The sequence below is a fragment of the Magallana gigas genome, chromosome 3 (genome assembly GCF_963853765.1).
Source record: "Magallana gigas chromosome 3, xbMagGiga1.1, whole genome shotgun sequence".
In the NCBI taxonomy this organism is placed as follows: domain Eukaryota; kingdom Metazoa; phylum Mollusca; class Bivalvia; order Ostreida; family Ostreidae; genus Magallana; species Magallana gigas.
Genome location: NC_088855.1, coordinates 53364213 through 53379498, shown reverse-complemented (window position 1 = coordinate 53379498; position 15286 = coordinate 53364213). Strand labels below are relative to the sequence as shown.

At 33.0% G+C, this 15286-nt stretch overlaps 1 protein-coding gene across 3 annotated transcripts in view; it reads left to right on the top strand.

The window, feature by feature from the left end:
• Positions 1-15286, top strand: part of LOC105345801 (CD109 antigen) — a 147828-nt gene that overhangs the window by 116556 nt on the left and 15986 nt on the right. For all 3 annotated transcript variants that reach the window (XM_066080335.1, XM_066080336.1, XM_066080334.1), the window contains exons 16-19: positions 11757-11831; positions 12358-12546; positions 13138-13290; positions 13447-13587. In XM_066080335.1, the coding sequence (XP_065936407.1) occupies positions 11757-11831; positions 12358-12546; positions 13138-13290; positions 13447-13587 (558 nt within the window). The remainder of the gene's footprint in view (positions 1-11756; positions 11832-12357; positions 12547-13137; positions 13291-13446; positions 13588-15286) is intronic.

Here is a 15286-nt window from a genome sequence, read left to right as displayed (position 1 = left end):
TGCGTGTATACTGTTCTATCGTGCGTTAATCCTATCCTATCGTGCGTTAATCCTATCAGGTTTATCGTTTAATTTCAACAATTCTTCCGTTTATCCTATCGTGTTAATTGTTTCGTGCCTTTTCATAAGCAAGTAAATTTATTACTAAGTTGCAACTTGTTCGGTTCGCCGTATACATATATTTATCGAACAAGAATTGTAAAATCCTATCCAACATTCCGTCAGGATACTAATTTTTAAATTTTTTAAAATCAAAATTAACCAATATTATATGTCATTCATTTCTGTTAACATTGAAAATGAAAAACGAAGTTCTTAGGAACAAGGTAACATATTTACCTGTATATCGAATATATTAAATCGTACGCAGAGTGTATACCTTCGTAATCATTAACTTTTATTTAATATAATTTTGTTGCATCATATTTTACAGACACAAAACTATTTATGATATAATTTATATAATTAATTTAAACCCGAGTTGTATTTTGAACCCGTTATTTTCCGTGTGATATTTGATTTCAGGCTGAAATGTTCTCGACAATCAGCTAGGGTGTGTGGTAATGAAAACAATGTTAACAAATCGTACGCAGAATGTGTATCTGCGTAAATATTTATTTAACTTGTGAGTAATAATTCGTTTTTAATGCATCATTTTCTTATACAGAAAGAAATGTACTTATGATAGATTTTATATTTACTTTATACAAGAGTTGGATTTATATAATTAAACCCGCTATTTTCCGAGTGATTTAATCTCGGGCTGAAATATTCGCGGCGATCGGCTAGGGTGTTCGGTAATGAAATTTTTTTTAACAATACAGAAAAATTATTGATCATTAAAGCTCATAATTTTAGTTGAAAAAAAATTAACTGGTCATTTTTATACATTCTATAAATGATGCAGCGATGATTAACAACTCGGCAATTGTTACTAAAAAGAAATTCCACGTAAATCTTTATTTGCACGTGTTCTCTCTCAAATTCTGTCATTATCAGTTTGTTGGTAAATATCGTTTAAAGCAATCATACGTATATCATGAACATCATTTATCCTTTCCTATCGTGTATCAATCCTATCATATCGTGCGTGTATACTGTTCTATCGTGCGTTAATCCTATCCTTTCGTGCGTGTATACTGTTCTATCGTGCGTTAATGCTATCCTATCGTGCGTGAATCCTATCCTATCGTTTATCTTGTAAAAAATAATGTTGCGGGTACTGTGTGTGTGTATATATATATATATATATATATATATATATATATATATATATATATATATATATATATATATATATATATATATATACACACAACTTCGTACGTGCGATATTGCTATACATATACATGTACAAACATGTGCTGACAGCTAGTACATTATGTTCTAATGTTACTATTTAAGGTAGTCCTATACTCGGCACTAAATGGGCTCAATCATTAAAAGCTTAGCTTTAAAAAATAAATATACATTCTAGCAATACATATTCAAAAGAAAATATGTATGTTTACATGCTAGTTTGGTTGTTATCACCTCTCAGACGGGTGTACCCCCTTGCGAAAATTATTGACAATTATTAAATTTGCCAGACGTCGGTTTTTCTTAAAATAATTACCAACTTTGGGGAAATTAGAACTGAACATACAAAATAGAGTTTAAATATTTATTTCAGCCATATCTCATCAATAATTTTGTGCAAATTTTTGTAAGTAATTACGCTTTATGGACCTGATGTATAAAAATAGAATACAAAAAATGCAATGCTAGTATCGCGTTTGGTAATTTTTTTACTATTTTATGGACTCAAACTTAAATTCATGGTGTTTATTCTATAGATTGACATCTTAGAAAAAAGATTTGGTAAAATAAATTATATGTTGACGGATTACTTTTCACGCTATAAGCTCTAAACCAAGTAGACCCTGATGAAAAAATCCGTAAAAATCACATTTTGCTACAGTTTTCTGCCTAGATCTGTCAACAATGTTAGATATCATTTAAACATTAATTAATTGACGATTGATTAAAATCGAAATAGCTTCTGTCTCTAAATTTAAACAGGTTTTAGTAAAAGAAAAATTCGGGGGGGGGGGGGGGTCAAAACAAAGAAGATATAAGCATACCTGGGGCCCATTTCTCAAAAAGGCGTAAATCTGGGCCTAAGTTAGTCCGACTAACAAAGTTACGCCAATATTTAGTCGGGTCTAAGTTGCGTTTATGAAAGAGGCGTAAGTTAGGGTTTAAATGTCGAAAAACTTAGACATCTCCGCTGAGTACTAAGCATGCGCATATCGTATTTTGTTTTGCTTTGAGGCTATGATTATATGTGGTGGATCAATTTTCCAATTCATAGTACATGTAGTACCCGAAAGTACGCATGTTATACTTTACCACTGAATGTGCATAGTTCAAGCTGTTCATGACATTATATATTAATAAAAGTAGAACAAATGCCTATACACTTCTTAAATAATGAAATTTTAGAGAAAAACAGTTATGAAAGCGGCATATATAAGAGGTTTCAGAAACCAAATATGTGACAATTAAATGCATTGTAGATGATATTGAGGCACAATCTTACATATTAATTGAACGAAACAATACATAGAAATTAACTTCAATGTTCGTGTAAACTTCAAATATTTATAGAATACAGGGACAAGGTACAGTGGATATGCCCCAATACGTCTGCAGAATGAGAAGTATGCTTCATAGACACTGTAGACCTTTAGACATTTTCAGATGCTTGGATAAGGCTTGATTCTTTTTTATCAATTCACTATATTATTTATAGAAAATAATGTGACCATGATCATAACAGCAACCAACTGAAATCGAAAATATCTACTGTATAAATAATATTACATGAACCTTGTCCATCCTCTGTTCCAATATTGAAAGAATGTGACAATGACATGGAAACGATTCTTGATTTTCTGCGATTCAAATGATAATAGTTTTGAAAGATATTAATAGTCATCAATTAACAAGACAGGAATTATCAACATTTGAGGCCATGGTCTCCCCAACTCCCTTTCCTGTTTTTGGTTTAATCGATCAATTATTTTGATTTGGGTTTTTTTCGGGGGGGGGGGGGGGGGGGGGGGGGGGTGAAAGTAATATACACCATAAACAGGGAATAATTCGCCCTGTTTAATTTTCAATCATTTCACCCTCGTTGTCAGCGGGCGAATTTATGTTGATTTTCAATATCTCAATATCTAATATTAAGTGACTTAAGTATCAGCTGTGACTGGACGAAGTCACGACAGAGTGAAACTGTCTGCAAGTGTAGAAGGACGGAAATTACACGGGACCCAAATAACCCTGTATACAGTATCTTGATTAAAATAAAGATATAAAAGCAGTTATCTAAGAACACCCTTCCTATTTAAAGAAAGTTTTATAAATAAAAGGTTTTTACAAGTTTAATGGAAAAGGCATCTAAAAAAATCACCTATCCCCTTCCGGATAAGACATTTTTTATCTTTGCGGTTTTAACAAGTGCATGTGAGTTTTACTTTTTTCCCTATCTGCTTTGTGTTATTGGGGTGGGGGTGTGGGTGTATACAATTGTTTATATAATAAGTATGACAAATGCAAACAAGTTAAATTTGTAAATAATGCATGCACACTGTTGTAAAACTGCGAAAATAACGCTTTTGTATTGCAAGTCGACAACTTAGAAAGAAAAACAAATCCCTTGATATACATACATCTTAAATATGATGAAACAAAACTATAATGAATTCAAGTAATTAAAGATCAATTCAGTTAAATGAGTACAATTAAACAATGCATATGAATATGCAGGAAGATCATTGATAGTACATCTGCCCCAAACCTATTTTAAAAGAATTAAGAACGATGTTTAATATGAACGCAATTGATCACTTCATCCTAGAATTAATAAGATGAATGAATTTGATTTCCAAAAATTCAAGGTGTGCATGTGCAATTTTAGAATCTTCGAGAACCTTGACAGACGCTTGTCAATAGATCTAAAATTGATGCACACTCTGCCCGCTTCTAAAACATATTTTTAAGTAATATTTTAACAAAAATTGATTGTATCTAAATGCGAGTTCATAAACATTCCAAAATACATGTAGCTTTCATACGGTTTTGTAAAGATACTAGGAGTAAAAAAATGAAAATGAGAATGCATACGTGTTGTAAAGCTTTCAGTAATATAGGCAAAGAACAAACAACCACACACAAGGACAAAGTACAACTGTAAACGTTTTGAGTTGCTCCTACTTATAATTTTTAAATCAGTTTCGTTTCACATGTTCATACTTGATTAGAAACATTAAATTCTAGTTTATGCTTACTGAGTATTGATTAAAAAATCAATAATCTATTCTTACTTATATACATCTATCTTGTTGGGGAATACATGTTTAATTTAGAATTATAGCATCTTTTTAATTATCGTGTTTATATCATTTATCGGGGTATACCCATTCTTCACACTTTAGGTAAATTTCACTAAAGAGTAGTAATGTATATTACATACGATTAATAATAGTCTAGTCAAGGTGAGCCCATTATTTATCAAATTGATTTAATCTTAATTTATTTAGAAATAGAAACAGTTATCAAACAATATGTATTTTTAAACTTAAACGTACATATATAAATATTTAAATAAATGTGAATGTTTTCATTAATAACACATATAACAAACCAAAAAAATAAAATTCTCTGTTTATTTTGCCTTGAAAACAAAACAGTCGCAATTTTTGTGCACAGACTAAGGACTTACGCCTACCCATTAGCAGGCGTAGATTTAAACACAAATTTAGTCCTGACTAAGTTTCCGCCTTTTTGTGAAACGCAACCTAGTCTGGTTTTGAGGTTTAGTCCTTGATTAAGTCCGGACTAAGCTTACGCCTGGACGTAGACCTTTTTGAGAAACGGGCTCCTGAGATCCTGGTTAATCAGAAATATCGTTTTTCATTTAACTTTAACAGAATCGGGTTACTCAACATTAATCATTTCTATCTCTCACAGAATACATATATTACCGTTCTAATTGCTTATTATTGCCATTGTTTACAACAGCGATGTAGAGCAAAATCAATACCGGGTATCAAAACGCTTTGTAAAAGTCGAACCAATATTGTAAAATCCGTATTATGACGTAGTGCGATACTCGGACTACTTTAACATTGAAAAAAAAATGCATGTACAGTACAATTTTGTATAAGATAATAATCATAATTGATCAATTGCATTTAGAAACTTTATAAAAGAAGAAAAGGTAGGAGAGGAAAGGGTAGATGTACTTAAAACCCTTAGAAATCTGTTCATTTCCCAGTAACTTTTACAGGCTTCCAAAAATATAGGGGAGGGGTGCAGCACCTTCAAAACTCAATAATTTTCTTTATGTAAAAATGGGAGGCTAGTCCATCATGATGCATGAGTGATGAGTAAAAGATGTGATCAACCTTGGGTATAGGACAAGTCTTATGAATGATGATAATGATGAATGGGCAATTTTCTTCAAGAGAGACAACTCAAGCAGATTATAACACTGATAACATATATATATTATTCTAGCAGTTAATGATTACAAACAGGTATGACGTTGATTTTGTATTTATAAATGTATTTAAAAAACTTAACCAAAATATTGTTTATTTCATTTGGATGTTTTATTACTTGACCTACATGCATGCATGAAGTCCTATTATTGATCATTTTCATACCAGTTTTAATCTCGTGTTTATTTTATATTATTTGTCAGCCATCTGAATGTTCTGTGACAGTATTTTTGTTCAATAGTACTGATAAAGGTGTACAAATCGAACCTGACAGTCTTCTGAGAACAACGTAACTGATGTTAACTTTCAATGCATGAACTCTCAGATAGTCCTTGAATTTTGGTATTGATTATAATATATCTGTGTATAATAGATTTTGGAAACAGTGCGTTTTCTGATGCCTCATTTCTGATGCCTCGAAGGATGACCACAGTATAATCTATAATGCCACTCACCCATCGAGACCTTTTACAGATGTGCCAAAACCTTTATAGAATCAATAAGATCTAACCTCCCCCACACAATTTGCTAGTTTTGTCCGTCCACCCAAATGTTTTACTCGTGTTCCTTTGGGAACCAGCTTCTTAACCTCCCATTATACAAAGAGACAGTCCGATGCTTACTAATTTGTTAACAAGTCTAGCATGATCCTGTTAGAATTGATGTTATCCACAATTAAATGGAAAGGAATGCTGAAACAGACAGAGAAAACCCTGCCCCGGTCTTTTATTTGATAACCTAGCTGTCTCCTGTTTTGTCAAACTTTCCAAGTCAATTCCCAAATGTAGATTTTTTTGATTAAGTAAAAACATCACTCTGTCATTTAATATTTTTTGTGACTGTCATAAAACTTGCAGTGATATTATTTGTAGTGAGTTGTGACTGCAGTGATGTGGTTTATACTGGCATTTTGCAGAAGTTATATGGTATCAGGTTAGCCTTCCTTGAAATGCTTGGTGCCAGTTTCCTTGGAATGCTTGGTGATAGACAAAATCTTTAACTGGATCAAAATAGCCTGTTCTACGCAAAGATCAATGCATCCATAAGTAGAACAGGTCAATCAAAAACAGAATTATTTAAAAACAGCAGACTTTATTTGTAAAATGGGTTACTGATAATCACCAGGGTAATAGTATTGATGAATCTCGTTTCACATGACATTAAAAAAAAATAAAAAGTATTACATGCAACAGATAAGTTTTAATTTAAATTAATTAAAAAGCAAAAATCTTAAAGACCATGGCATGCTTTTTTATTCTGAACAATATATTAAACTTTATGTTTTCAGGAAACATTGATAATTATGTTTGCTGTTTTGAGACATTAATATATTGCCTGACATGATGGCAACATTTCATCCCTCAGGGTCGAAATAATCAGTGTTGCCCTGAGATCAAGTCGACATTTGTTTTTTTAAATGAAAACCCAAAACAAAAAAAACAAGAAAGGGTTTAAAAACAAATTTAGAACTGTAATTTTCTTGGCTCTGAATGTGTAGAATTCATGAGCAGTCTCATCATAGGATGGTCTATGGTGATATTCTGGCACTCAGGGGAATTACACCACCAATGTAAAACCTGGCTTGGCCCCAAATTTGGCCCATTTAAAAAAAATTTGGCCAAAAATTTTTCCTCATTCACATTTTCGAAGAGTTATCATTGAATTTTTATTAATTTTTTAATGTTTATAAGATAATCATATGGGAAAAACAAATATTAATTGGATATCAGAATTTGAGCAAAGCAAATCAGTTTGTGACCTTTAATGTTGGCTAGAAATAAACAAATTGGTCTCTACCATTTTTTTGTCAACAACAATTTCATATAGATATTGTCCGACCTTGGGAGCAGTTTGAGTTAAAAACATTGAAAATTATTTTAGGCCAGACCAAATTTTAGGCCAAAAGTGATGCCAGGTTTTAGAGTATGCCTGATCAAGCCCAAATTTTCCTCCCCAGCAGAAATTTGATGTTATTTTATAATTATATCTGCTATATTGGGGTCAAATTGATTTCCTGCATTACAGTTTAGCATTTCACACTGTCTTATTTAATTATTGTGTTTTTATGAATAAATTGCAACATTGCATCCTCCAAGATGATATGAATCTGTTCAGCAGTTATATCATTAATCATCACCTTTCATTTGAGTAGAGTTACATACATAGGTTGTTGGCAGCAATTTTTCTTGTGAGGGAAATTTTGTTATCTCAATTTGAACAAATTAAAGTAACTTTTATGACCACTAATGCTGGTTAGAAAAAAAAATAGCCTCTACAAATAATTGTTTTTAGATGAATAGTCGATTACTATTTTCTGATCCTGAGTTTTAGTTAAAAGCATGCCTTTGTAATACAGTGGCAATATCATAATTATATTTTAGTACTTTAATGGAATCTAAAATCAGACTGGAGTAAAATCTGTTAGGATACTGAAGTATTTAAGACATAAATAAATGAAAAATGAAAAATTATAAAATATGTAAAAAAAAAAAAAAAATAGAATTGAAGCCAACATTTTTGTAGTGGCAAATTTGAAGCCATGCAAAAATTTTTGGCCAGGCCAGGTTTTAGAGTATGTCCCGATGTTCTATCGGTTATCTGTTTTAAATGCAAGCAAACTGCTATTCTGTGTACCTGTTGTTTACTTTGACTTATTAAGTATTATGATGTCACCTTGTATTTCATTTAATACATTACCATCGATAAATCAGAAGCGATTTATTGAAACTGCAGGAATATTCCCTCAATATTATTCCTAGCCAGTGATTAATCATTTCAATTAAAGACTATATGATACAAATGTTTACTGAGGTTTAGTGCAACATTTACCGATATGTTGCATGCTGAATAATGCCTCACATTGCATGGCGGGGGATATTATATTATTCTCTAGGGAGCTAACATGATCATTTTTTGCCCAAAAATATACACAATAATTGTTTTGTGCATTATAAAAAAGCAAAAACAAAGAAAGGATTTTAAAATAATGATTAATTAATTTTGATATGGAGTTCTCTCAGCTAAGTATAGAATTCACTACTTTAATTTTGCAGTCAGTTCATTTATTCCTAAATATCCTTTTTATCCGTAACAGTCTCTGATTATATTCCACCGCTCATGGGAATTACACTACAGATAGGCTACCTGTTGTTTAATTCTCAGTGACTTACAAATCCTTCTATCTGTACTGTATCTCATATTCTGTGGTTAACAGACCACTGCATTGTATCTCCATTGTTTACTGGATATGTAGTCTTTACTGATTGCCTTAATTTATTAATTATGACATCACCTAGCTAGTTTTGATTGGTTTTTGAGCTGCAAAGGTTTATTTTTGTCACTGTCACTGTATCTATGAATCATAATTGATTTTGAAATGTGGGATTTATATATTTTTTAATATCATTCCTAGCTGGTCAATATTTAAAAGACATTGCCTGGTCTATATTTTTTTTTTTGAGTTAACATTTTCAATTATTAACTCATTGTAATTGTTTATACAGAGTTGTATAATGTTTGACTTTGATTATTGTTTAGTAGTTTAATCTTGTCAGTCTCAAAATTCTGAACTTTGAAATTTGCAGACCATTAAAAAATGCACTTGACACATTAAGCTTTTTTACTGATCTTATAAAAAGTGTCCTCTTTTAATGTCTGGCTCAAAGTACCAAAACAGTTTATTACAGTATTAATTACTGTAGATTACTTATTTTACGCGAGTACTTAATTTCGCGATTCCATCGTTTAACATCAAATCGTGAGACTATAAAATCGCAAACACCATTTTTTCTTTGTATTTCCTATCAGTTTAGGTATACCTGTCCAAAAATTAAAGCGAGATTTTAAAATCCCAGAGATGTGCTTCTCGCGATTTTACGCGGATATTTATTCTTCGCGTTTAATAAGGAATTTATAACACATCATTTCTATAAATTGATTGAACAATTAAGCTGGAGATTTCTAGTACCCAAAAGAGATTTTGTGAACTGTCACCATGTGTTAATTTTTTATTCTCTGTGATTTATTAAAATAAATTATCATGCACTGACTGACATGACAATAAGTTTGATGATGTTATAAATGAAGAACAATTCTTTCATGATTTTTTATGCAAATTAAATGCAATTGCGTGAGTTTTTCAATTTTGCCCAATGCTAATGGTCAAAACAAACCTTCAGTCCTCTCAGTTGGGTTTTGATTGATGCTGGTTAACTTTGTCCTCATTGTCCCTTTCAATTAGTAGCTGTAAAGTACAGAGCTCAGCTATTTGAAAGGGACAAACAAAATTGATAGGGTTTATTATTGCTTTTGTCAAAAGACCAGATGAATGTTGCATGAGTTAAACCATAAGGAACCTGTTGCGGTGTCATTTGAATCATTTCGACAACTACTTCATCATATACCCCATGAAACAGCCATCATATTTATTATACCGTCCATTTCAACTAATCTAATGTTTCTTTTATATTGTAATGATACAAAGATATATGACATGGTAGCACAAATATTCCTTATAAAATAAAATCTGTGAAAACAGTCAAATTGTATGGTCCCTTAAGGCCCCAGGGCCATAAAATTTAAACAGGCTCTTTTTTTTCCTCTGAGTCTCACCTTTTCAAAGGGAATTCATAGTACCGTATATCAGGTTTTTTCCGCGTCATGTTTTTTCCGCAAATCAGAGCCTAGAAGGGTATATAAAATTTACGCGAATCTAATTTTCACTATTTCAAAGTTACATTGTAAATATAATTTACGATTGTCTAAACCTTGGAGGAAAGTGGCGAAAAGTATCTAAATTGTCGCTCTTTGTAATGAAAAATTCGGACAATCAATCCATTTACACGTTTTCCTTCATGTGAAATAATTACCGACAATTATTTTCGGAGACGCAAACAGTCATAAATAAATAGATCATGTACCGTTACATATACCAGTAGCTCAGGTATAATTAGACATCGGTTTATGCAAGGAAAGCGAACGTTTTAATTAGCTTGTCAATGGATTATTAAATAAACAACGAGGCATACAAATCTATTATCGGGCGCTTGTCCTCAGATCCCGCAATTTGTACCTCTAAGTAAACTAACTGAACACAGTTCACCGTACTTTTAATTACCTGTACACTTCACCAGGAAAGAGAGAACTCTATTACAAAAAAGGAAACTTTGTATCAAATTTACGCCGATTTATTTTCCGCGATTCGGAAATTGTCGCGAACAAAGCGGAAATTGGATACACGTGGAAAAAACCTGATATACGGTATATAGCAGAAAAGTGAGACTGAGATCAAAAGTGAGCTCATCTGAGTTTTATGGCCCCGGGGTCAGATATTATGGATTATCAATCTTTACAAGATTTATTGGGGTGTTAATTTTGTAGATTTGACGCTATGTTTAATGGATGAAGACTGTGTGTAAATGTGTAATTACTTTGTGCGTATTAGGAGTACCTATGACATCCTAGAAAATTAAGCCCCAATGAAAATCATTATTTCACGTCACTCAGAAGGTATTGAAGTTTGAGCTTGTTAATGTTCAAAATTATCATTTAACTTTGATATTCATGTTTCTTAATTGGAAGAAAACTAACGTTTCTCTCGGAGAGAGAGAGAGAGAGAGAGAGAGAGAGAAAGAGAGAGAGAGAGAGAGAGAGAGAGAGAGAGAGAGAGAGAGAGAATATATAACTGCTCATTTGTCATAATTTCCAAAAGTTAAAAACACCATACTTGCAAGTTCAAATGGAATCAGTGATTGTTCTAAAACCTTTAATTTTTTGCAAATCCAGTTTGATAGATTCATCATACATTAGGACTGACCATATGGTATTGGCACTCAATTAATGGCTGTGTTTTTGTTGTTTACAAAGTACTAACAATGTCCTGTCCTAATGGACAACAGACTGGAAGGAAAATACAAAAGAAATAAAATTAATCTAATCTTTACCATTCCTTTGATCAGTGTGAGCTGAACTTGGAACTGACTGCAAGAGATAATGCCCTGATAGCTGAGGATAGATCTACAGTGGTATCACATACCACTCTAATTCCCAGCTTTCTTTTTATCTGGAATGAGCAGTTTTTTTTCATTTGTGCAGGTCATTGTTCTTGATGTAAATTAAATTAAGATGAGCTCATAGGATTGATGACTTTAATGTTTATGAAAGCTCTCTTTTAACGTAATTGAGATGTGAATCCTAACTCTCTTTCAGTTCAATGTCGGAGAAGATGTCCAATTCCAGGTTCTCAAATCGGCACAGAAGGCAGACTTCCCAGTCTTCTACCAGGTAAGGGTCAACATCAGATAGCAGGCAGGTAACTCAGGCTAGGTGTTACTGAAACAAGATTATCTTAGGCCTAGGGAAAGTACAAAATGAATCCTCACATAACCACTTCAGATCATAATTAACAATAATGAACAAAATTTCATCCTAAAAGTTTTGTTTCCATAGTAATGTGCATATAAATGCATATTCCATGTTTTGAAAACAGTACAAGAATTGCTAATTGTTATTCACGTGTATAACAGAGCATAATTAATACATTTTTCCCTTACAAATCGGTGTTTTGATGATAGAGTAAAATATGCCAAGGAAGGGCAATTTTGCTTTATTATAAACTTAATTTGTTATATCCATTAGCTTTACAATATGTTTAAAAACCAGGGGGAATGAAAATCACTTCACTATCAGCATCAATTTGTTATAAGCATGTTCACTATAAGCGTGGTTTACTGTATTGTGTAGACTTAAGAGAAGACACTTTCAATAGTTGTTGGTTGAACTGATCTCTGATTTTGCTGCCCGTTTGTAGGTATACAGTAAAGGGGAGTCACTGGTTAATGGGTTGGTGAACTTCGGTCAGAATACGTCGGCCACGCTGGTCATCAGGACCAACAGGAAAATGTCTCCGTCTGCGTCAGTTATTGTTTACGGAGTCTCCAATGGATATCTCATAACAGCAATGCAGAAAATCCAAGTTAGCTTGAATCTCAACGCCCAGGTACTCCATTATCCAAACTTTTTTACCATAAGCTCTTAATTATATGAAAGCTACAGAAAGAATTGTCTAATATGGACATGGATACTAGCCATGTTTTGGATGTAGCAAAGTTCTAAATGCAAAAAAATATTTGATTGTGTAACACTTAATACATTTAAAATATATTTTTCAGAAAGAAATGTTAATTACATGTGTTACACACATATGTGAAAACTAATGTTTTCAGTCTTTTGAATGTCTATAAGTTTAAAACACTGCATAAAATGATTTTTTAAAGTAAAAAGTACTGACTATAAATACATGTATTCAGTTGCACTTCCTTATCTCAAATGCTGATTTCTTTGAAATCCATTGATATGTCAAAAGGATTTAGAATGCCAAGTAACTTGTTTTTTATGTATTTCTTCTTCAATATCTCAAATCATTGGATATCTAAAAAAAAAAAACTCACATAGAGTTTGAGATAAATAGATTTGACTGTTTGAGCTTAGAGATGGTTATGTATATGATGTTTTAGATGACATAGTAATTCTAAGTATGGTAGTGATATAGGAATAAAGGGAGATCTTTATTTTAAGCTTTACATTTTAGACAAGCATGTCATACGGAGTGACTCGAGCCAGGGTGGCTTCCAATGTAACACTGCGGGTGACCACCCCCCAGTCAAACTCTTATGTGGCTCTGGTGGCCATAGACAAAGGGTCGGAACTGCTGGGGGCTCCCAATGATATTACAGAGACCGAGGTGAGTCTCCAGAAATAGAGCCGTCCAGACTGATGAAACACAGATGAGCTCACTTTTGATCTTAGTTTCATTCCCACTAGGTATCTATTTTGCAAAGGTCAGTGAGATTAAGTTAGAAAATGGGCTTATCCAAGTTTAATGCCTTCCTTTTGGCAGGTTATAAGTGGTCTAGGAATGTACTCAATGGGAGGTGCCGTTGAACAACCTACTGATGCTTTCAATCAAATGGCAGTGGACAGAAGGAAGAGGAGTAGTTTTTTCTGGCCAAGAATATACACTACATTCCATTTACTCCAGGTAAATAATGCAATATCAACCATCAGAAATAAACAACAAACCCAGGTAAGGTATAAACTACAAACCATCTGCTCCAGGTAAAGTATACACTACAAACCATCTGCTCCAGGTAAAGTATTCACTACAAACCATCTGCTCCAGGTAAGGAGTAACAACAAGCCATCTACAGTACACCGGGTATGGAATACAAAGCAAATAATTAATATACTCCAGGTGAGGAATACACTGCAAACCAACTTCTCCAGATAAGGAATAAACAAGAAACCATCTACTGAAGTTGAGTAAATACAATACAAACCATTTACTTCAGGTAAAAAACACTGCCCATAAACTACTCCACGTAAAAAAAGAAATGCGCAAGAACCAAATTGATATCAATATATTCATATAAAATCCCAAGATGCTGAAATTGAAATTAGTGAATATTAATCTAAATGAGAGACATCAAGAAGTATACTATATTCAGTCAATAATTAGGGCAGGCACTGATGTACGTAGGTATAATGCCCATCATTGTCTTGGTACTTCGACGTACTGAAAGAATGAGATAATACCTTAACAGAGGTTGACAGACAAAATCATCTATGAAGCATCTTTTGCTTTGCCTGTCCACTTCTTTAGATAATACAGTGTTCATATATCAGTGGTGCTCTTCTGAAACCATGCACTTCACTCTGCAACAGCATAAGCTATTGGTAGTCAAATCGCCCTATTGTTTTTCTTAATATTACAGCATCCTTTAATTGCACAACTGTCTAGTTCATTTCCAAGACAAAAAATGTCTCTATCATCCATTTGTTTACACTGGTTACATAGCACTATACCTGCTCTAATGGAAAGATAACTTGTGAAACGAACAATAACTCAAGTTTACAAAAATCGGAAAACTCCAGGTAAGGAATACACTGCAAACCAATTTCTCCAGGTAAGAAATACACGGCAAACCAACAATTTTTTAAAAAATAATACACTACAAAACATCTACTCCAGGTAAGGAATAAACAACAAAACTCTAGGTACGGAATACACTACAAACTATCTACTCTAGGTGAGGAATACACTACAAACCATCGACTCTAGGTAAGGAATACACTACAAACCATCGACTCTAGGTAAGGAATACACTACAAACCATCGACTCTAGGTAAGGAATACACTACAAAACATTGACTCTAGGTAAGGAATACACTACAGACCATCTACTCTAGGGAAGGAATACACTACAAACCATCAACTCTAGGGAAGGAATACACTAAAACTATCTACTCTAGGTAAGGAATACACTACAAACCATCTACTCTAGGTAAGGAATACACTACAAACCATCGACTCTAGGTAAGGAATACACTACAAACCATCGACTCTAGGTAAGGAATACACTACAAACTATCTACTCTAGGTGAGGAATACACTACAAACTATCTACTCTAGGTAAGGAATACACTACAAACTATCTACTCTAGGTAAGGAATACACTACAAACCATCGACTCTAGGTAAGGAATACACTACAAACCATCGACTCTAGGTAAGGAATACACTACAAACCATCGACTCTAGGTAAGGAATACACTACAAACCATCGACTCTAGGTAAGGAATACACTACAAACCATTGACTCTAGGTAAGGAATACACTACAAACCATCGACTCTAGGTAAGGAATACACTACAAACCATCGACTCTAGGTAAGGAATACA